Source organism: Bos grunniens, chromosome 28 (assembly GCF_055505025.1).
Source record: "Bos grunniens cultivar Pamir isolate PY7600 chromosome 28, Bosgru_T2T1.0, whole genome shotgun sequence".
NCBI classification, from domain to species: domain Eukaryota; kingdom Metazoa; phylum Chordata; class Mammalia; order Artiodactyla; family Bovidae; genus Bos; species Bos grunniens.
This window is the reverse complement of record NC_141192.1, coordinates 33,396,186-33,417,675: the sequence shown is the minus strand read 5'-3', so window position 1 is coordinate 33,417,675 and position 21,490 is coordinate 33,396,186. Positions and strand designations below refer to the sequence as shown.

At 38.5% G+C, this 21,490-nt stretch overlaps 1 protein-coding gene and 1 long non-coding RNA gene across 38 annotated transcripts in view; one reads left to right on the top strand and one right to left on the bottom strand.

Moving 5' to 3' along the window:
• LOC147343118 (zinc finger protein 33B-like) overlaps positions 1-21,490 on the top strand; it is a 109,042-nt gene that overhangs the window by 46,544 nt on the left and 41,008 nt on the right. For 11 of the 37 annotated variants that reach the window (XR_015156665.1, XR_015156664.1, XR_015156658.1 and 8 more), the window contains exons 2-3: positions 19,342-19,486; positions 20,146-20,241. Coding sequence is in view for 29 of the 37 variants with exons in the window: in XM_086381518.1 (XP_086237644.1) it covers positions 19,342-19,486; positions 20,146-20,241 (241 nt within the window). In the remaining 8 variants the exon portion in view is untranslated. Of the gene's footprint in view, positions 1-2,635; positions 2,878-3,967; positions 4,117-16,655; positions 16,940-19,341; positions 19,487-20,145; positions 20,242-21,490 lie in introns of those variants that run through there. The other 26 variants (XR_015156663.1, XR_015156659.1, XM_086381517.1 and 23 more) reach the window with 15 other exon arrangements.
• Positions 10,668-21,490, bottom strand: part of LOC147343119 (uncharacterized) — a 50,210-nt gene continuing 39,387 nt past the window's right edge. The window contains exon 2 of the long non-coding RNA XR_015156669.1: positions 10,668-10,964. This is a non-coding gene — a long non-coding RNA (uncharacterized LOC147343119). The remainder of the gene's footprint in view (positions 10,965-21,490) is intronic.

The following is a 21,490-nucleotide window of genomic DNA, read 5'->3' as shown; positions in this document are numbered from 1 at the left end:
TTACTTTATAAGCATTTCAGACCTTGAATCCATATGAACCTGTATCACATGTGATCTTTGTTGGGAATGACTTGCTGTTTAGAATATTCCTTTCCTTCCCTCATTGTTTTGGAATGCTACATTTATTATACTACATTTAAAAAATACTCTTAAACATGGTTATTGTATTACCATGAAGCAGATGCCAAACTATTTTAAATAACTGAGCAATATTATACACATTGAGATTTCTCTTAGACAATTTTCTCCTTTTTGAAATGCTTTCTGGCTGTTTGTTCAGTTGCTAGGTCATGTCCAACTCTTTGTGACCCATGGACTAGAGCATGACAGATTCCTCTGTTCTTCACCGTATTCCAGAATTTGCTCAGGTTCATGTCCATTGAGTTGGTGATGCTGTGTAACCACTTCATCCTCTGCCACTCCCTTCTCCTTTTGCTTCAGTCTTCCCAGTATCGGGGTTTTTTCCAGTGAGTCGGCTCTTTGCATCATGTGGCCAATGTATTGGAGCTTCAGCATCAATCCTTCCAATGAATATTTAGGGTTGATCTCCTTTAGGATTAACTGGTTTGATCTCCTTGCTGTCCAAGAGACTCAAGAATCTTCTCTGCACCAGAGTTCAAAAGCATCAACTCTTTGGTGCTCAGTCTTCTTTATGGTCCACCTCTCACATCTGTGTATGATTACTGGAAAAACCATAGCTTTGACTATATGGACCATGGTCAGCAAAGTGATGTCTTTGCTTTTTAATATGGTGTCTAGGTTTGTCATCGCTCTCCTTCCAAGGAGCAAATGTCTTTTAATTTCATGGCTGCAGTCACTATCTGCAGTGATTTAGGAGCCCAAGAAAATAAAATCTGGCACTGCTTTCACTTTTTCCCCTCCTATTTGCCATGAAGTGTTGGGACCAACCACCATAATCTTCGTTGTTTTTTTTTTAATATTGAGTTTTAAGCCAGATTTTTCACTCTCTTCTTTCACCTTCATCATGAGGCTCTTTAGTTCCTCTTCACTTTCTGGCATTAGAGTGGTATCATCTGCATATCTGAGGTTGTTGATATTTCTTCTGGCAATCTTGATTCCAGCTTGTGATTCATCCTGCTTGGCATTTCACATGATATACTCTGCAGAGAAGTTAAATAAGCAGGGTGACAATATATAGCCTTGATGTACTCCTGTCCCAATTTTGAACCAGTCTGTTGTTCCAAGTCAAGTTCTAACTGTTGCTTCTTGACTGGCATACAGGTTTCTCAGGAGACAGGTAAGGTGGTCTGGTATTCCCATCACTTGAAGAATTTTCCACAGATTGTTGTGATCCACATAGTCAAAGACTTTAGCATAGTCAGTGAAACAGAAGTAGATGTTTTTCTGGAATTCCCTTGCTTTCTCATTGATTCAACAAATGTTGGCAATTTGATCTCTGGTTCTCCTGCCTTTTCTAAACCCAACTTATACATCTGGAAGTTCTCGGTTCACATACTGCCAAAGTCTAGCTTGAAGGATTTTGAGCATAACCTTACTAGCATGTGAAATAAACACAGTTATACAGTAATTTCAACATTCTTTGGAAATGCCCTTCTTTGGAATTGGAATGAAAACTGACCTTTTTCAGTCCAGCGGTCACTGCTGAGTTTTCCAAATTTGCTGACATATTGAATGCAGCACTTTAAGAACATCTGGCTGTTTAGATTTAATTTTATTCCAGATAAGTTGAGAATGCTTTTGTAATGTACACACTACTTTAAAAATCAAAGAGAAAAGGAGTACATGCCAAAATTAGTTGAGATTCTTATTGGAATTTTGTCAAAAATATTGAATCTATGGAAGGATTTATCTCCCTTTTTATGAAGTAATTTTAATGTCACAAATGAAAGAATATATTTATATATGCATGCTATGTCTCTTCAGTCGCCTCTGTCTCTTTGTGACCTTGTGGATTGTAGCCTGCCAGGTTGTTCTGTCCATGGGATTCTCCAGGCGAGAATACTGGAGTGGGTTGCCAGGCCCTTCTCCAAGATGTTTATATGTAGAGGAAGACTATTTTCTTTTGGATTGTGTCTACTTAATTTATCTACTATTTTCATTTATTGCTTTCATGATTTTAATGAACTTGCTTTCTTGTCTGCCACCCCCCCCCCCGGCCCGCCCGATGATATAACTCTTTTATTGTATTAATGGGATATATTTCCTAGTATTTGTTTATTTATTTCATTTGACTGTGCTGGGTTGCCGGATCTTCTATCTTCCTTTGGGCAGCTGGATCTTTAGTTGTGGCATGTGAACTCAGTAGTGGCATGTGGATCCAGCTCCCTGACCAGGGATTGAACCAGGCTCCCTGCTGGAAGTGTGTAATCTTAACCACTGCACCACCAACTAAGTCCCCATTTCCCAGTATTTAAAAAAAAAAAAAAGTGAAATTGACGAACAGTTTTCCTTTACTTGACTGTATGTAAATCTGCATTCTGACTGCACAGAGAACTCGGCTGTAATCCGTAACTTTGGAGAAAGTCCCTGACCGGCTCTAGCTGCTTAAATTACCTCAGGTTCAAATCTTCCGCTGCCAGGTGGGCTGGACTCTCAGCCAATCCCAACCCGCTGGTCGGGGAGAATAAAGGGAAACAAAGTTCTAGTGGTCAGCGTGGACTGTCTGGCCCTGCGTGCGGACCATCTGCGCATGCCTAGTTCCACCTTTTCCCTCTATGCATTTCCGCCTTTGCTTCTGTTTTTCTCCAGCCGTGCGTGGGAAGCGGTTACGGGGCTGATGAGTCTGTGCACTCTTCTGGGCTCAGTGCCCCTTGGAGACGGAGAGGCGAGTGAGCTCGGGATGGCTGGTTGAGGACCGTAGGGGTTCCGTGCAGTTTAGGGAGTAGGAGGGAAAAGGTCAGTACCCATGGTGGGGAGGAGCTCTGTAGACCCCTGGGGCGGCGAGAAGGGGGCGTCTCCATTGGGAAGAGTGGGCCGAAGTCCCTGACAGACTAGCCCCAGCCCTGAGCTGGACCTTCCCCCCCCCTCCCCCCCCCTCCCCCCCCCCCCCCCCCCCCCCCCGTGCGCGTGCGAGACGCCCTGTTTCTAAGGGCTCAGGAGGAGGGACTTAATATACAAGCAAGATGCAGGCAGCGATCTGGTGGCACGGGGCGGGGGCGGGGCTGCTGAGAGAATGCTTGCTGTGGAGGGGCGAGTGTTGCGGGGCGTGGGGTCTTGGGAGAAGAGCCAACAGTCGGGGCTGATGAGTTAGCTTAGCTTTGTACACAGACTCCGTTCCTTTGGTTCTCCATTTATCCTTTTTGGATTCTAAACTGCCCTCCGGTCATGTCCATTACTTCATGTTGTTTCTCTTCTGCTTGCCTTAGCATTCAGGAAGGATATTCAAGAGTTATCTGTTTTTTTGTCTCTTTGGACAGAATTTCTTTCTCTTTGTTTCTGAAGATTAGTGCCTTGTTCAGATCAGTTAGTGGCGAAGACTAAAAGATCTGACTCATAAGGCAGTATTGTTTATACTTTTCCATACAACTAAAAGCAAGTGTTTTATAGAAGAGTCTTCTGTGAAATGGCAACAATGGTAAAACATGGGTCTTTGCTTAAAGCACTGCTTTTTATAGCTTTCTGTGGAGTCACTAAGCAAAGGTTTAGTAACGTTAGTAGGGAAGTTAAACAGCCTAGTCCTGAGTTTCTTCTTTTTCTTTCTTTAGTCCTAAGTATTTTTTTAACAACAGTTTTGGTGTAATTAATATTCATTGTGTGTATTTTTGTTTTAATCAATTTTATAATTAAAAAAAAATTCATGAACACCAAGGGAGACTTAAACTGTTATAAGATATCCCTAGGCGGTAAATACTTAACTCTGAGAAAATGTATACCCAAGAGCTACATGGTAATATTAGAGTTGTATTAGGTAGGTGATCATCAACAATATATATATATCCATGTCTTTGAAGGTCAAAGGGACATTGACATTTTTTTCCTTATCTAGTGGTGTGTTTAGCTTTAATAGGAAAGGAGAATTCAGGAACTGCCACACAGGCCAGATCTTTCATGACTCCAGTCCTCTTCTTCTAACCCAGTGTATCTTCAGAGTTGTCTACGTTTTTCCAGGAACAGCCAAAAATGAATAAATCCCAGGTGAGTTTGTTCATTCATTCCTTTGTTTAACAGTGGACTTTGTGAGATTTGTAAGAGTCCATACATTAAGATGGGAAATCAGTAATAGATAAAAATTGAACTTCATAGAAAATATAAAAATAGCAAATCAAGAACAGAACCAAGTTGGCTTATATATACTGATCATTTATATAACAGACTTTCTAAGTTAACCTGCAAATAGGTTTATGATGTTTCTGATAACCATGGCAGAAAGGGATACACTGTATTTTGGATACAAAAAGATTCCTTTCAAGACGCAACAAAGTCTTATGGAAGATACCCTTTTTGCTCGGGACACATGGTAAGTAATTTCCAGGGACAGCTCTGAAGTGAGTGCCTCAAACCATTCCTCACTGAGGGTAAAAAGGTTGAAGAGATGGTTCAAATAATGAATTTTATGATAGTCTTACTTATTTTTAGAGTATGTTTAGAGGAATAAATGGCCTGCATGCTTGTTACAAAGCTGTTTTATCTTCGCCAAGCTGTGTGTAGAAGTCCTGAAGCATGTGGTTCAAAGTTAAATTCTCTGGTAAATGTTTCTGAGTTCTTCAGTCAGATTTCATCCCATAGCATTCTGTCTTTGTTCTTTTCCACTTTAGAATCTATTCAGGTAAAAGTCACCAGTGACTTAATTGTAGTTGTCTTCCTTGAACAACTGCTGCATTACTGACTGCTCTCTCCTGGAAGGTCTCCTTTTTTCACTTCTGAAACCACTCTTCTGATGGCTTTTTCTTGGGGTACTCCTCATTGTGCCCCAGAGTTTAGTTCTGAGTTTAGTTCCAGCTTCTACTAGACTTCTCATTTTACCCCCACATTGGAAAAATATGTAGATAGTTGAACAATACTATATATTGTTTGGGGTGCTTTTTAAAAATACATAAACTATTTTAATGTATCTGTGATACAGTTTTCTCCTGGTTCACTAGTAATTTAAAATCTATTGATATGTAGTTTTATTCCTTTTAATGCCATATTTTTCCATTCTCAGTATTCTATTGGTAGACATTTAGATAATTTCTATTTTTTAGTAATATAAACAGTGCTACTGTGAATATTCTTGTCACTCTGCACAAATTTCAGGTGTGTCTCAGACTCTAGAGCAGTGCTTCTCAAAGTGAGGTTCTTTGGCTGGAAGCAGCAGCATCACCCGGAAACTTGTGTGAAATTGCAGATGCTCATGCCCTATCTCAAACCTGCTGGCAGAGAAATGGAGGGGTAGGCTCAGCAGTCTGTTTTAACAGGGTATTCATGTGATGCAGATACTTTCTAAGTTTAAGAATCACTGCTCCAGAGTTCTGTGATTAATAGGTTTGAGTTATAGGATATGAAAATCAAGACTATTTTCCTTTCCATCTCTCCAGATATAAAAATTACTTCCTCCATAATAGATGAAAAACTTAACTTTGATTTTCTGAGTGATTGTGGTTGTGCAGCTTTCATAAGTGTATGGCTTTTCAGGTTTTGCACTGTTTTGTATGCATTCCCTGTGTATTTTAAATGGTAATCTTTTGTTATAACTGTTACTAATTATCTTTTCTCAGTATGCTTTTTGTCTTTTCATTTAATAGTGTATTTTCTGAAACTTTTATATTGTGATACAATCTTTTTGTGCTTTCTGTTTTTTATTCTTGTTTTCCTTACCCCAGGGGCCTAATGAAATTTTTTGTTTTGTCTAAAAATGCCAAGCATGTTTTTTTTTTTAAATAGTACCTTAAGCCATCTTGAATTAAAAAAAAAATATATATATATATATATAAAATGTGATTAAAGGACCTAATTTTATGTTATCCATCTGTAAAAAATAAAGAGAACAATAAAAGGATAATATTTCCTGACCAAGCACTAGCAAAACAGATCTGAGTGGGAATACCTGCCACATGTCTTCATTATGAAAGCTGCTGGCGTAGACTGGGTAGATTTTGTCATGTTCACAAAGTATCCATTGAGAGGCATTTGGGTTTTATTTACATTCCCACCAACAATGCAAGAGGGTTCCCTTTTCTCCACCCCTTTCCCAGCATTTATTGTTTGTAGGTTTTTTGATGATGGCCATTCTGACTGACCGGTGTGAGATGATACTTAATTGTAGTTTTGATTTGCATTTCTCTATTAATTAGTGATGTTGAGCATCTTTTCATGTGCCTCTTGGCCATCTGTCTTCTTTAGAGAAATGTCTGTTTAGATCTTCTGCCCATTTTTTGATTGGGTTTGTTTTTTTGATATTGGAGAATGCTTAAGGTCTACTCTCAGCAAGTTTCAGCTATATAATACTATACAGTTAATAGTCAACATACTGTACATTAGATCCTCCTAAATTATTCTTTTTTATCTTTTTTATTGGAGTATAATTGCATTACGGTTCATTTACCATGAAGTGAATCAGTTTTATATATACATATATCCCCTCCTTCTTAAACCTCCTTCCCACCCCACCCCCAACCCACCCATCTAGGTCATCAAGAGCACTGAGCTGAGCTTCCTGTGCTTTATTTTTTTTTTTTTTTTCATTATCTCTGAATAGTTCTGCTATGAAGTTCTTTACACAGCTTACCTTTATATTTGATACTTTATAATTTCACTTTGAAGGGTACATCCTAAGGAATTAGGCTAAAAGATGACCAAAGGTAAGCTTCCTGTGCTTTATAGCAGATATTCCCACTAGCTATCTGTTATACACATGGTAGTGTATGTATATGTCAATCCTAATCTCCCAGTTCATCCCACCCTCCCCTTCCTCCCATGTCCATGTGTCCGTTTCCTACATCTGCTTCTCTATTTTTGCACTGGAAATAGGTTCATCTGTACCATTTTTCTATATTCCATACATATGTGTTAATATGTGATGTTTATTTTTCTCTTTCTGACTTACTTCACTCTGTATGATAGACTCTAGATCCGTCCACATTTCTACAAATGATCCAATTTCATTCCTTTTTATGGCTGAGCAAAATTATTCTTATAATGACTGAACATTTATACCTTTTGATTTATATCATTCTGTTTCCCCTTTCTCTTAGCCCTTGGCAACCCCCATTTCATTCTCTTTCTGTGAATTTGGCTTTTATTGGAGGTGGTGGTGGTGGTTTTAGATTCCACATGTAAGTGATACCAGTAGTATACCTTTCGTTGTCTGACTTATTTCACTTAGCATAATGCTCTCAAGGTCCATTAACATTTTTCCCAATGTCAGGATTTCCTTCTTTTTATAGCCAAATAGTATTCCATTGTATATACCATTACATTTTCGTTATTCATTTTTCTTGAACATTCATTCATCCTTGAATGTTTCCATCCTTTGGCTATTGCAGGTAATGCTACAATGAACATGAGGGTACAGATATCTCTTTAGGATAGTGGTTTTGTTTCGTTGGGGTTTATACCCAAGAGTGGAATTGCTGGATCATAAAATAGTTCTATTTAAAATTTTTTCAGGAGCCTCCATAGTGTTTCCATAATTGCTACACCAGTTTACATTCCCACCAACAGTGCACAAGACTTCCCTTGTCTCTGAATCCTTTACAACATTTGTTATCTCCTGTCTTTTTAATAATAGCCATTTTAACAGGTGTGAGATAATATCTCACTGTGATTTTGTTTACATTTGATTAGTGATTTTGAGCACCTTTGGCCATTTGTTTGTCTTTGGAAAAATGTTTATTGACATCCTTTGACCATTTTTAAATTGGATTATTTGCTTTCTTGCTTTTGAGTTATATGAGTTCTTTATGTATTTTGTGTATTATCAGAAACATGTTGGGAATATTTTCCTATAGGTTGCCTTTTCAAATTTTTTGATTGTTTCCTTGGCTGTGCAGAAGCTCTAATGCTTTTGTTTGTTTTGGCCACACTGTGTGGCATTGTGGGATCCTAGTTCCCAGACCAGGGGACTGAACCTGCGTCTCCTACAGTGGTAGCTTAGAGTCTTAACCACTGGAACACCAGGGAAGTCCCCAGAAGCTCTTACATTTGATGTAGCCCTGTTTGTTTATTTTAGCTTTTTTTGCCTGTGCTTTTGGTTTCTTATCCAAGAATGATTGCCAGGAATAATGTCAAGGAGCTCCTTCCCTGTGTTTTCTTCTAGGGTCTTATGTTTAAGTCTTTGATCTATTTCAAGTTAATTGTTCTGAGTGATGTAAGATCAGGGTCCAGTTTTATTCTTTTGCAGGTAGATACCCAGTTTCCTCAACACCAGTTACTAAAGAGATTATCCTTTTCACATTGTGTGTTATTGCTGCTGCTAAGCTGCTAAGTCGCTTCAGTCGTGTCCAACTCTGTGCGACCCCATAGATGGCAGCCCGCCAGGCTCCACCATCCCTGGGATTCTCCAGGCAAGAACACTGGAGTGGGTTGCCATTTCCTTCTCCAGTGCATGAAAGTGAAAGGTGAAAGTGAAGTTGCTCCGTCATGTCCGACTCCCAGCGACCCCATGGACTGCAGCCTACCAGGCTCCTCTGTCCATGGGATTTTCCAAGCAAGAGTACTAGAGTGGGGTGCCATTGCCTTCAATTAACTGTGTTAAGTGTGGTGTGAGTTTATGTTTAGGCTCTCTTCCACTTTTCTGCAACTGTTTTTTATCACACGTGAGTCTCCCTTTCACTGTAATTAGTATTCACTTAATGTAACTGAATTGGTTCTTAATTCATCCATTCAGCAACCATTTATGAATATTTATTATGTGTCCTAGAAAGAGATATATATAGTTTTTATAAATAGAAATTCTTAGAATTATGTAGGATGTTTAGTTTTTATATTACTACAAGTCTTATGATAGACACTTGTATCCCTATCAAGGGGGGCTTCCCAGTAGCTCAAATGGTAATAAATCTGCCTGCAATGCAGGAGACCTGGGTTCGATCCCTGAGTTGGGAAGACCTCCTGGAGAAGGGCATGGCAACCAACCCCAGTATTCTTGCCTGGAGAATCCTATAGACATAGGGACCTGGCGAGCTATAGTCCATGAAGTCACAAAGAGTCAGGCACAACTGAGTGACTAACACTTTCACTATGATAGAGATATAAACAAAATCCTGTTTTGTTTTCCTTAGGATTGTTTTTTCTAGTCAAAAATTAAGAAGTAGACCTTTTAAGTTTAAGATTCCTGTTTTTATGTTGGGTGATTTAATCTATTTTCATTTATTGTTGTTTGGTTTTAGGCCCTCTGTCCCACAATGTATTTACTTGCTGTGCTTTCTTGTTGGTTGTTCACACATATTTTATTGATGTATTTTATTTTGCTTTGTTTTTCTGACACTGAGTCAGCTTACAATGCAATATTCTATTTTAACATAGGATCCCTAAGTGATACTGTGTTTCTCCACCTTACCTTACTTCTCCACCTTACCAACTTACTTTACTTCTCAATCAGTGTACTCTCCCTCTTCAGATATTTAAGCAGTCTCAGCCTTGATACTCATGATAGGTAGCTACATCAACAGATACAAAGATTTTTATCAACATATTCTCTATTAGCAACTTAAGAAAATATCACATTTTCAAACCTTTCCTTTAAGAAGGTATAAATTATCTTGTTGCAAACCCCTGTAGCTACTGGCTGTCAACTTACTGGCAGATATTTATTGCTGATTTTATAAATTCATTTACTATTTCATATATTCCACTTTCCCCTTTTTCGAATTCTGATTTTTTAATTTTGTTTTGTGCTAGATCATGATACAATAAAGTGTGTAAGATGCATTCAATATAAGTGTATACAGCCTTTTTTTAAGACACATATATAAATCCTAGTAATTACCAACTAAGTCAACATATTTAATATTTCCGCCACCCCTTAAGGTTCCTTCATGACTTTCCCAGTCTTTAAGAACAACTTTCCTTCCCCTTTGTGGTGCTTGTCTATCATTATTTATTAATTTTGCCTGTTATTGAAACTTAGATGTATAGGATTTGTGTGTACATTTTTACATGAGGCTTTTTTCATTATATATTTGATTCATTCATGTTGCTGCATGTACCAGTAGTTTATTTCTTGTATTGCTGCATACATGAAAAGAATACAATTTACTTATCCATTCTTTCTCTTTTTTTTTTCCTCTTCTTGCCACTTTTATTCAACATATTATTGGAAGTCTTAGTCACAGCATCATCTGTCATCCCTTTCTCCTCCTGCCTTCAGTCTTTCCCAGCATCAGGGTCTTTTCCAGTGAGTCAGTTCTTTGCATCAGGTGGCCAAAGTATTAGAGCTTCAGCTTCAGCATCAGTCCTTCCAATGAATTAGTCAGGACTTTAGGATGGACTGGTTGGATCTCCTTGCAGTCCAAGGGACTCTCAAGAGTCTTCTCCAATACCTCAGTTCAAAAGCATCAATTCTTTGGTGCTCAGCCTTCTTTATGGTCCACCTGTCACATCCATACATGACTGTTGGAAAAACCATAGCTTTGACTAGACAGACCTTTGTCAGCAAACTAATGTATCTGCTTTCATTTTTTTGTGTCTTTTTTTTTCTTTTTTAATTAAAGGATAATTGCTTTACAGAATGTTGTGGTTTTCTGTCATACATCAACAAACATGAGTTTGTGTTTTCAAGTCCTTGGAGCATCTTTACTATCATTATTCTGAATTCTCTTTCAGGGAGGTTACTTATTTACTCTTTGTTTATTTGGTCTTGTGACTTTCTACCTTGCTCTTTCATTTGTGCTGTATTTCTCTATCTTTTCATCTTCTTTTTTTCCTTCTAACTTGCTCCACTTGAGGTCTCCTTTTCCCAGGCTTTAGGATTGTATTACTTCTTTCTTTTGATTTTTACCCTCAGAGGGAAATGTTGGGTGGTTTGTGTTGATTTCTTGTTAGGGATGACTTGTGCTTGTGTTCTAGTAGGAGGAAATCAAGCAGATAATTACAGAAATACTGGGACATATACATACACACATACAGTTATAACCAAAGTATTCTAAAGAAGAGTACAGGAGATTGACTTGGTGAGCAAGAGAACCCAGAGGTGATATCAAGCAATTGAAAGCAGAATTAGCTAATGCTCAATCTGTAAGTCTGTGCATGAGCAGAGGGCTCCCTGGGGAATATAGCATAGAGAGCTCAACAATGTAACTTGGTGAAAGAAGAGAGAGTGAAGGAATAAAGGGGGAGAATAAGAAAAATAGAAAAAAAAAGAGAAGGGAGGGGAAAGAGAAAAGAAAGGGCTGGAGACAATTGAAAAAGAAAAGAAAGATGAATAGACGTATGTGGAAAAGATTTATATATATTCAGGAATAGTTACAGCTGGTAAAGAACTATAGGAAAAGCAGTGGAATATATAAAAAATAAAATTAAATTCATCAAGAAAAAAGAAAAAAAAGTGAAAGAGGAAAAAATGGAAAAAAAAATCTTAAAATGAATGTTTTTCTTTCTTTTCTTTTTTTTACAAACACAAAGAGGAAAACTCCAAACCACACAACCAACATTTATCTTTTGGAGGTAGAAATATGTAGAGAGAATAAACAGTGTGATGTATAAGAAAAAATCTTTAAATGAAATTTTTTCTTTAACAAGGAAAACAAAGAGAAAAACTCCACAGCACCGCAAAAGGCTAATGTGAAGGTGGAAATATGATGGAGAATAAACACTGTGATTTATAAAAAGAAAGAATCTTAAAATGAATTTTTTTGTTTTTATAACAAGAAAAAGAAAGGAAAACTCCACAGCACTGCTAAAGGCTAATGTGATGGTGGAGATATGTTGGGAGAATAAACAGTGTGATTTATAAGAGGAAAAAAAGAAAAAATTTGAAAAAGGTTCTCAAGGTCGTAGTTCTTGGTTGTGGAGTCTGCCCTTGTGGATGGGGTTCGGTTAGTGTCCTGTGATGTTTTCCTGGTTGGGGGAGCTTGTGCTATTGTTACAGTTGATGGAGCTGGATCTCGCCTCTTTGAAGGGCAGTGCAGTGTCCAGTAGTAGGTTTTGGAGTGTCTGTGCATTCAGTATGCCTTTGGGCAGTCGTTCTAGCTTTCATGGTGTTAGGTACATGTATTTCTGCAGATGCTTTAAAGTGACCTCAGCATATATGCAGTGTCACCAGCCCCCTACTTGTCCCTGGGATCATGAAATGGTGCTTCTGTTCCCCTGTCCTGCCCTGTGGTGCTGGTTGAAGCTTGTTAGGAAGGTGCTTGTGTGGATGTTTTCTTGTGCCTTCTACATCACGGTGACTTGTGTGGGCTTCCCTCTGGCCCCTGAGCTTACCCTCTGTGTCACGGGGCTTGTATGCACTTGTTTTGGCTCCCCAGGCCTGCCCTTTGCTTCCTTGTGTGCACTTATCTTAGCTCCCATGCACGCACTCTGTGTTGCGGGGTTTATGTGCACTTGTTTCATCTCACCCCCTTGCCCTCTTTGTCACGAGTGTCGTGTTCTTTCAGCTGTGCCAGGAGGGTTGTGTGCACTGCCCGTTTATATTCCTCCTGTCTATCGGTGCCCTGGTCCCATTTGTCTGCTGTGTCACACTAGGCCACCTGGGCCCGCCCTCTGTACTTCAAGGGTTGTGTGCACTGGCTGGGTGTGTCTGCGGCATCATACTCAGCTACCTGGGCCAGCCCTCTGTGCTGCAAGGGCTGTGCGCTGGCTGGGCTTGTATGCCGCACCACCCTCGGTTCCCCAAGCTTGCCGTCTGTTAACAGACTGAGAAGAGCAGTTTTCTCTGTTTACTGCCTTTAAGTCCCTGCTTTGTCTAGTTTTCCAAGACTTCGAAGCTCCCCCTTGGGCCTGCCTATGAAGGAAGTTTCCCTGTGCATTGGGGACCCCTGCTGTTTCAGGGCTCCCTCCTTCCCTTGGGGCATAAGCTCCTGCCCAGAAGTTCTCCATCTTTTCCCTTTAAAAATTTTTTTTATTATTATTATTTATTTGGCTGCGCAAGGGATATTTTAATTGCAGCATGTGGGATCTAGTTCTTGGACCAGGGATTTAACCCAGGCCCCCTACATTGGGAGCACAGCATCTTAGTCACTGGGCCACCAGGGGGGTCCCCGTCTTATCCCTTTTTATGTCTCCATCCTCTCTCCTACCTCATTGCAGGGAGCTTAGCCTGTCCGCCTGGAGGCTGGGGTCTTCTGCTGCTGCCTAGAGAATGCTTTGTAGGAGTTGTTCCATATCTTGATGAGTTTTTGATGTATTTGTGGGGAGGCTGGTGATGTCCCCATCTTACTCCTCTGCCATCTTCCCCATTCTCCTTTTGATAGGCATTTTCTTTGTGTATCTAGTAGCTTTTAAGTTATATAGTTTCATATATTTTTAGTTTTTACTCTAGATACTACAATTTGCATTTGTGATATTGTTATTATAATAAATATGTATGTTGATTTTCCTGCAGGGTTTCTTAACTTACCTCCCTAAAACTAATAATATCTTAAGTGATAAAAGCTATAGGGAAATCTGTTGTTATAATATTGAGTATTTTTTCCTAGTTCCTGAAATAGCTCCACAACAATTAAGATGGTGTTTTTTGTTTCAACCATACCTGAGTTTATGTTAATGAAGTGACTTTTGAAATGTCTCATAAGAATGAGGCACTGAGTACCAGGAGAACCAACCGTATGATTAGAGGGTTGGAATTCTCAGCCCCACCTCCCAGCCTCTGAGGAGGAGTGAGTGGCTGGAGGCTGAATTAGCCACCATTGACCAGTGATTTGATCAGTCTTGCATATATAATGTAATCTCCATGAAAGTCCGTGAACTTATGGGATTCAGAGAGCTTCCAGGTTACTTACGGGATTCAGAGAGCTTCCAGGTTGTTGAACATGGAGGTATTACTGGGAAGGTAGTGAGCTCTGAGAGAGCATGGAAGTTTTGTAACCTTGTACCCATCCTTGCTTTGGGTATCTCTTGCATCTGGATGTTTCTGAGTTGTATCCTTTTATATTAACCCATTAATCTCATAAGTAAATTATTTTTCTGTGTTTTGTGAGCCACTCTGTCAGATTATTGAACTGAACAAAGAGGGTGTGGGAGCCTTGGTTTTTACCCAGTGGTTAGATACACTGGGCTTACACTTGGTGTCTGAAGTAGGAATGGTGTCACATGGAACTGAGCCTGGAACCTGATGCTGTAATGTTAGAATTTAGTTAATTGCTTGGGATGGGAAAAGTTCCCACTAATTTGGTGACCTGAGTAAAACAGAGGAGTTGAACTTTTCCTTTACAGAATTCTTACTTTCGTTTACCTTAAGTTAGTGCTTTACCTCTTCACAGATAGTACTAGAATCTTTAATCAGTTTAACCTTAATTATCCTATTACTAGTATTTTGATGTATTTTACTTTCAGTGTTTTTCATGGATTCCAAAAGACATTATATTTGTTGCTTTAAATGCCATTTTCAGTTTTCTTTATATCATTTTCCTTAACTGTAGTATTTCTTGACTTGTGTGTATTATTGATAATTTTTTCAAACTTTATGTGGAAAATATATTCATTTTAGAAGAATATTCTTTCTGGATTTAGAATTTTCTGGTGACATTTTTCCTAGCTCTTTTAAAATGACATTCCATTTTCATTTTCTCATTTGCAAGTTGCCCATTCAAATTTTTGCCCAGTGTCTTCTCACTTTCATAGTTTCTGTTGAGAGATTTGCTGTCAGGTTTGTTACCAAGATGGCCTGCATTTTTGTCCTCATTAATTAAAAAAAAGTCTTTCTATATTAGAGATAGGACTTCTTTGTCAGATATATGTGTTCCAAATGTCTCTTTCCACTTTGTGTTGTACTTTTATTTTCTTTCTGTCGTTTGGTAAGGGTAAGATCTTAATATTGTAGAATTATTAATGTAATTTGCATCCTAGTTAAGAAGTCTTTGCTTATTCTTAGTGTCATGAAGGTATTTCTTACTGTATTTGCTAAAATTTTTACTGTTTTACTTTTCAAATTTAGATCTGTATACTGTCTAAAATGGATTTCTGTTTATAGTTAAAATAGCAGTAAATGCTCCCTATAATTAAACACTGTGTATTGAAATGGTTGTCCTTCTGTTATCCTTGTCAAAAATCAAGTGACATACATACATTTTGGACTCTTCTACTCTGTTGATGCATTTGAAAATTCTTGTGCCTGAGTCACAATATTTTAATTATGATACATTGATAATATATTATACTTGATATATGGTACTTCTTATGGCTTAATTTTTCTTTAAGATGATTTGTGTATTTTTACCCTTTGCATTTTCACATATTTTAGAATTAGCTTGTCTGGAATTTTTTTTGCAATTGGTATGAATTTTTATATCAGCATGGAGAGAATTGATATTTTTACAATACTGAGCCTATCTAGGAATTTCTTACATCCTTCTACTTATTTGGGTCTTCTTATTTTCCTTCATTATATTTTTTGTAAAGACTTTTATATTTTTCACACCTGCTGTTTGTTATACCTTTAAAATTTTTAATATTCTGATATTTGTTATATTGAACTTGTATCTAATTTCTAAACCTTTTGAGCTTCCCTGGTGGCTCAGATGGTAAATAATCTGCCTGCAATTGAGAGACACAGGAGACCTGCATTCAGTCCCTGGGTTGGGAAGATCCCCTGAAGAAGGGAAAAGCTACCCACTCCAGTATTCTGGCATGGAGAATTCCATGGACTGTACAGTCCATGGGGTTGCAAAGAGTTGGACACAACTGAGAGGCTTGCACTTCACTATTTGCATCCAAGTTTCAAGTTTATATAAGTGGGTTCTTTTGTCCTTTTGCTTTCCATTCTCTTTTTAAAAACAGAATTGGTCTGAAATAAAAACTTAGTCATGTATTTTCAGTATATTGTTGAATCTCTCCTTCGGCAGCTCTGTCTGCAACAATGATGCCTAAAGTAGAGGCATGCACTCTGGTGTTGTGTTAGTTGCTCAGTCGTGTCTAACTCTTTGTGATCCCATGAACTGTAGCCTTCCAGGCTTCTCTGACAACAGGATTCTCCAGGCAAGAATGCTGGAGTAGGTTAACATGCCCTTCTTTTTTTCCCCACTCTGGATGACGTTGAAAACAGTTTAGTTGAATATCTTCTCCTGTATCATCTGCTGCACATCCTAATTATTGTCTCTGAATTGAAGAATTAGGACCTAAGATATGTATTGTAGTGTAATAGCATACTAGATTTTTACCTACATTCTTAAGTCTAAATAAGAATAAAGTTTGTAATAAACTTCTTGTTAGTTTATTTCTGTGGTTTATAGACAAACTTCTGTAGTGTTCAAAAGTATTCTTTAAGATGGGAAGTGATCACATACTTTGGAGTCCACTGGTCTAAAGTTATTCTGTAGTGCTTTCCTTGAGTACTTCTGTGGCCCTTTTTCTGATCTCAACTCCTGTTTGCCTTGTTACTCATTTCCTGAGAGTGTTAGAGGGCCCTAGCCTTTGCTTGTGCAGTGACCTTATATTCATGAAGAACACAGTGTCACTCTTTATTCAGTAGCTCTTCTTCCTCAGTGAAGCTCAAAACAGAAGTAGTTTTGCTTCTTATTTATATTAATCTATTGAGTGTGTACTTTAACCACAGTACTTGTAACATATTACTCCATGTTTTTGGCTTTGGAGTACAGAATGAAGCAGGGCAAAGGCTGATAGAGTTCTGCCAAGAGAACGCACTGGTCGTAGCAAACACCCTCTTCCAACAACACAAGAGAAGACTCTACCCATGGATATCACCAGATGGTCAACACCAAAATCAGATTGGTTATATTCTTTGCAGCCAAAGATGGAGAAGCTCTATACAGTTAGCAAAAAAAAAAAGACTGGGAGCTGACTGTGGCTCGGATCATGAACCCCTTATTGCCAAATTCAGACTGAAATTGAAGAAAGTGGAGAAAACCACTAGACCATTGAGGTATGACCTAAATCAAATCCCTTATGACTATACAGTGGAAGTGAGAAATAGACTGAAGAGACTAGATCTGATAGAGTGCCTGATGAACTATGGACGGAGGTTCGTGACATTGTACAGGAGACAGAAATCAAGACCATCCCCAAGAAAAAGAAATGCAAAAAAGCAAAATGGCTGTCTGAGGAGGCCTTGGAAATAGCTGTGAAAAGAAGAGAAGTGAAAAGCAAAGCAGAAAAGGAAAGATATACCCATTTGAATGCAGAGTTCCAAAGAACAGCAAGGAGAGATAAGAAAGCCTTCCTCAGCGATCAATCCAAAGAAATAGAGGCAAACAATAGAATGGGAAAGACTAGAGATCTCTTCAAGAAAATTAGAGATACCAAGGGAACATTTCATGCAAAGATGGGCTTCAGTTCAGTTCAGTCGCTCAGTTGTGTCCGACTCTTTGCAACCCCGTAAATTGCAGCATGCCAGGTAGTAAAGGAAAAAAATGGTATGGACCTCACAGAAGCAGAAGATATTAAGAAGAGGTGGCAAGAATACACAGAATAACTGTACAAAAAAGATCTTCATGACCCAGATAATCACAATGGTGTGATCACTCATATTCACATAGAGCCATACATCCTGGAATGTGAAGTCAAGTGGGCCTTAGGAAGCATCACTATGAACAAAGCTAGTGGAGGTGATGGAATTCCAGTTGAGCTATTTCAGATCCTGAAAGATGATGCTGTGAAAGTGCTGCACTCAATATGTCAGCAAATTTGGAAAATTCAGCAATAGCCTCAGGACTGAAAAAGGTCAGTTTTCATTCCAAACCTAAAGAAAGGCAATGCCAAGAAATGCTCAAACTACCGCACAATTGCACTCATCTCATGCTCTAGCAAAGTAATGCTCAAAATTCTCCAAGCCAGGCTTCAGCAATACGTGAACCATGAACTTCCAGATGTTCAAGCTGGTTTTAGAAAAGGCAGAGGAACCAGAGATCAAATTGCCAACATCCGCTGGATCATCGAGAAAGCAAGAGAGTTCCAGTAAAACATCTATTTCTGCCTTATTGACTATGCCAAAGCCTTTGACCGTGTGGATCACAATAAACTGTGGAAAATTCTGAAAGAGATGGGAATACCAGACCACCTGATCTGCCTCTTGAGAAACCTGTATGCAGGTCAAGAAGCAATAGTTAGAACCAGACATGGAACAACAGACTGGTTCCAAATAGGTAAAGGCTGTATATTATCACCCTGCTTATTTAACTTATATGCAGAGTACATCATGAGAAATGCTGGGCTGGAAGAAGCACAAGCTGGAATCAAGATTGCTGGGAGAAATATCAAGAACCTCAGATATGCAGATGACACCATTCTTATGGCAGAAAGTGAAGAAGAACTAAAGAGCCACTTGATGAAAGAGGAGAGTGAAAAAGTTGGCTTAAAGCTCAACATTCAGAAAACTAAGATCATGGCATCCGGTCCCATCAGTTCATGGCAACTAGATGGAAAAACAGTGGAAACAGTGGGTGACTTTATTTTTCTGGGCTTCAAAATCACTACAGATGGTGATTGCAGCCATGAAATTAAAAGACACTCCTTGGAAGGAAAGTTATGACCAACCTAGATAGCATATTGAAAAGCAGAGACATTACTTTGCCAACAAAGGCCCATCTAGTCAAGGCTAGGGTTTTTCCAGTGGTCATTTATGGATGTGAAAGTTGTACTATAAAAAAAGCTGAGCACTGAAGAATTGATGCTTTTGAATTGTTGGGTTGGAGAAGACTCTTGAGAGTCCTTTGGACTGCAAGGAGATCCAACCAGTCCATCCTAAAGGAGATCAGTCCTGGATGTTCATTGGTAGGACTGATGTTGGAGATGAAACTCCAATATTTGGCCATCTTATGTGAAGAGCTGACTCATTTGAAAAGACCCTGATGCTGGGAAAGATTGAGGGGAGTAGGAGAAGGGAATGACAGAGGATGAGATGGTTGGATGGCATCACCGACTCGATGGACATGGATTTGGGTAGATTCCGGCAGTTGGTGATGGACAGGGAGGCCTGGCATGCTGTGGTTCATGGGTCGCAAAGAGTCGGACACAACTGAGCGACTTATCTGAACTGAACTGCATGTTTTCTTACCAGATTATATGCTTCTTGACTCAGGATGGTATTTGCTAATCTTAATATTTACAAGAACTAGAATAGTTCCAGATCCATTGTGGAAACTTGAGAATTAATAATTAATGCAAATTGGTTTACAGAATATTTCTTTTATGCTTTCTCTTGTTCTCCCAGAGTATAAAGCAAAAGGAACATTCTGCAAACCAGTTTAGTAATCTGTAAACAATAATCATGGTAGGGATTTGCTTCCATACATCTTTTCCATGTCATCTTAATTCTGAATATTTCAGATTGAACAGAAATTCCAGGGATTAGTATCCTTTAAGGATGTGACTGTGGGCTTCACCCAGGAGGAGTGGCAGCACCTGGACTCAACTCAAAGGTCCTTGTATAGAGATGTGATGCTGGAGAACTACAGGAACCTTGTCTCAGTGGGTAAGGTTGGTTTATTATGCAATTCTAAATGGCATTTAAAAATTCTTTTAAACCCCAATCCTCAAGGATGTTTAGATTGAATTATTAGATCCTCATGGTGGGATTAATGCATTTACAAAAATAGGAGAAGAAAAGGGATCTTTTGGTGTTCTCCACCTTGTGAGGACACAGCAAAATGGTAGCGATCTGCAAACCAGGAAGAGAGGCCGCACCAGATTCTGACCATGCTGGCACCTTGATCTCCGAGTTCCCAGCCTCCAGGCTGTGAGAAGTAAATTTCTGTTTTTAAAGCCACCTGGTCTATGATATTCTGTTACAACAGCCCAAACAGACTAAAGCATAAAGTAATAATACATGCATATGAGTATTAAATCAGATCCTCTTTGTGGGGCTTTCCTTGGCCACAAAGTTGTAACAAAAAAATTCTTTTAATTAAGAAGCTTATGGACATCATGTGAAGTTTAATGATATTTAAGATTGGAATTAAAGACTCAATGTTTATAGGTCACTTTGGGGCACCAGGAAGATATTTGTGTTTGCTTCTCCAGTGAAATGTTCAATGGCACCTTCATTGAGCAGCTCTAGAAGCTTCCTCCTCTTTCAGAGGCCCTGAAATCTAGGCCACCTGGCCCACGTCATAAATTATTTCACTTTAACAGGGTTTTGTATTACCAAACCAGAGGTGATCTTCAGGCTGGAGCAAGGAGAAGAGCCATGGATATTGGAGGAAGAATTCCTAAGCCAAAGCTTCTCAGGTGAGTTAATGTGTATTGAACAGGTGAACACCAGGGAATTTATTATCTTCCTCTGATTAGTCCAGAGGTTGACAACTTTCAATTTTTTTTTTTAAAGAATATCACTTTAGAGGTCCTAATACTTAGAAGTAACTTAGAAGTCTCCAGATACCACTCTTAGTAAAAATGTTCTCCTTTTGATTCACTTTTTGAATATTTATCATTCTTATATTTGCCAGTAATCCAGTTTTTGCCCACCCCATTTTATTGTTGTTTTCCTTGGTTACTCTATGATTCTCAAAGCAGTTTCAGTTGCTCATCTTACAACCTCCATTGCTCTGTATTCATGCTGTTATTAGCTATTCTTTCATACACTCATTTTTTTGACTCAAATAATTTTTGAGTACCTGCTGTACTCTTAAGAGCTGAGAGTATAGTAATGGAAAAATAATGCATATTAATGAGTTATAGAAATAGTATTTTTAATGCTCACAGGTACCTGAAAAGATAACATTACTAATCATCAGGGAAATGCAAATCAAAAGCACAGTGAGATATCACGTCACACCAGTTGGAATGGCTGGCATCAAGAAGATAAGAGATAATAATGTGTTGGCGAGGATGGGGAGAAAAGGGAACCCTTGTACACCATTGGTTAAGATGTAAATTGGTTCAACCACTATGGAAAACAGTATGGAGGTTCCGCTAAAAAGTTAGAACTAGAACACATTATCCCCCAGCACATTGAATATGTCACCCCATCTCCTGGACTCTGTTGTTTCAGATGAGAAGTCAAGTGTTAATCTTATTGGAGTTCCTTGTATGTTAATAATTGTGTTTCTCTTGTTGCTTTTAAAGTTTTTTCTTTGTTTCTTAAATAGTTTTGCTATGATGCATCTCTGTGTTTATCCCACTTGGAGTTCATCTTGTTGAATTTGCAGATTAATGTTTTTCTTTACATTTGCCAAATGTTTGCCATCATTTCATTGAATACTTTTTTTGCTCCTTGGTCTTTTTTCTTTCCTTCTGGTACTTCCATTATGAATGTTAATGCACTTAGTGGTATCCTTCATTTATTTGAGGCTTTATTCTTTATTTTTTCTCTCTCTGTTCCTTAGATTGCCTTTTGTTGGTTGAGCATCTTCACTTTCACTAATTCTTCTTCCTGTAAGCATCAATCTACTATTGAATCCTTCCAGTGAATTTCTATTGCAGTTATTATAATTTTCAAATCTAGAATTTTGATTTGTCTCTTTATTCTTACTTTCTA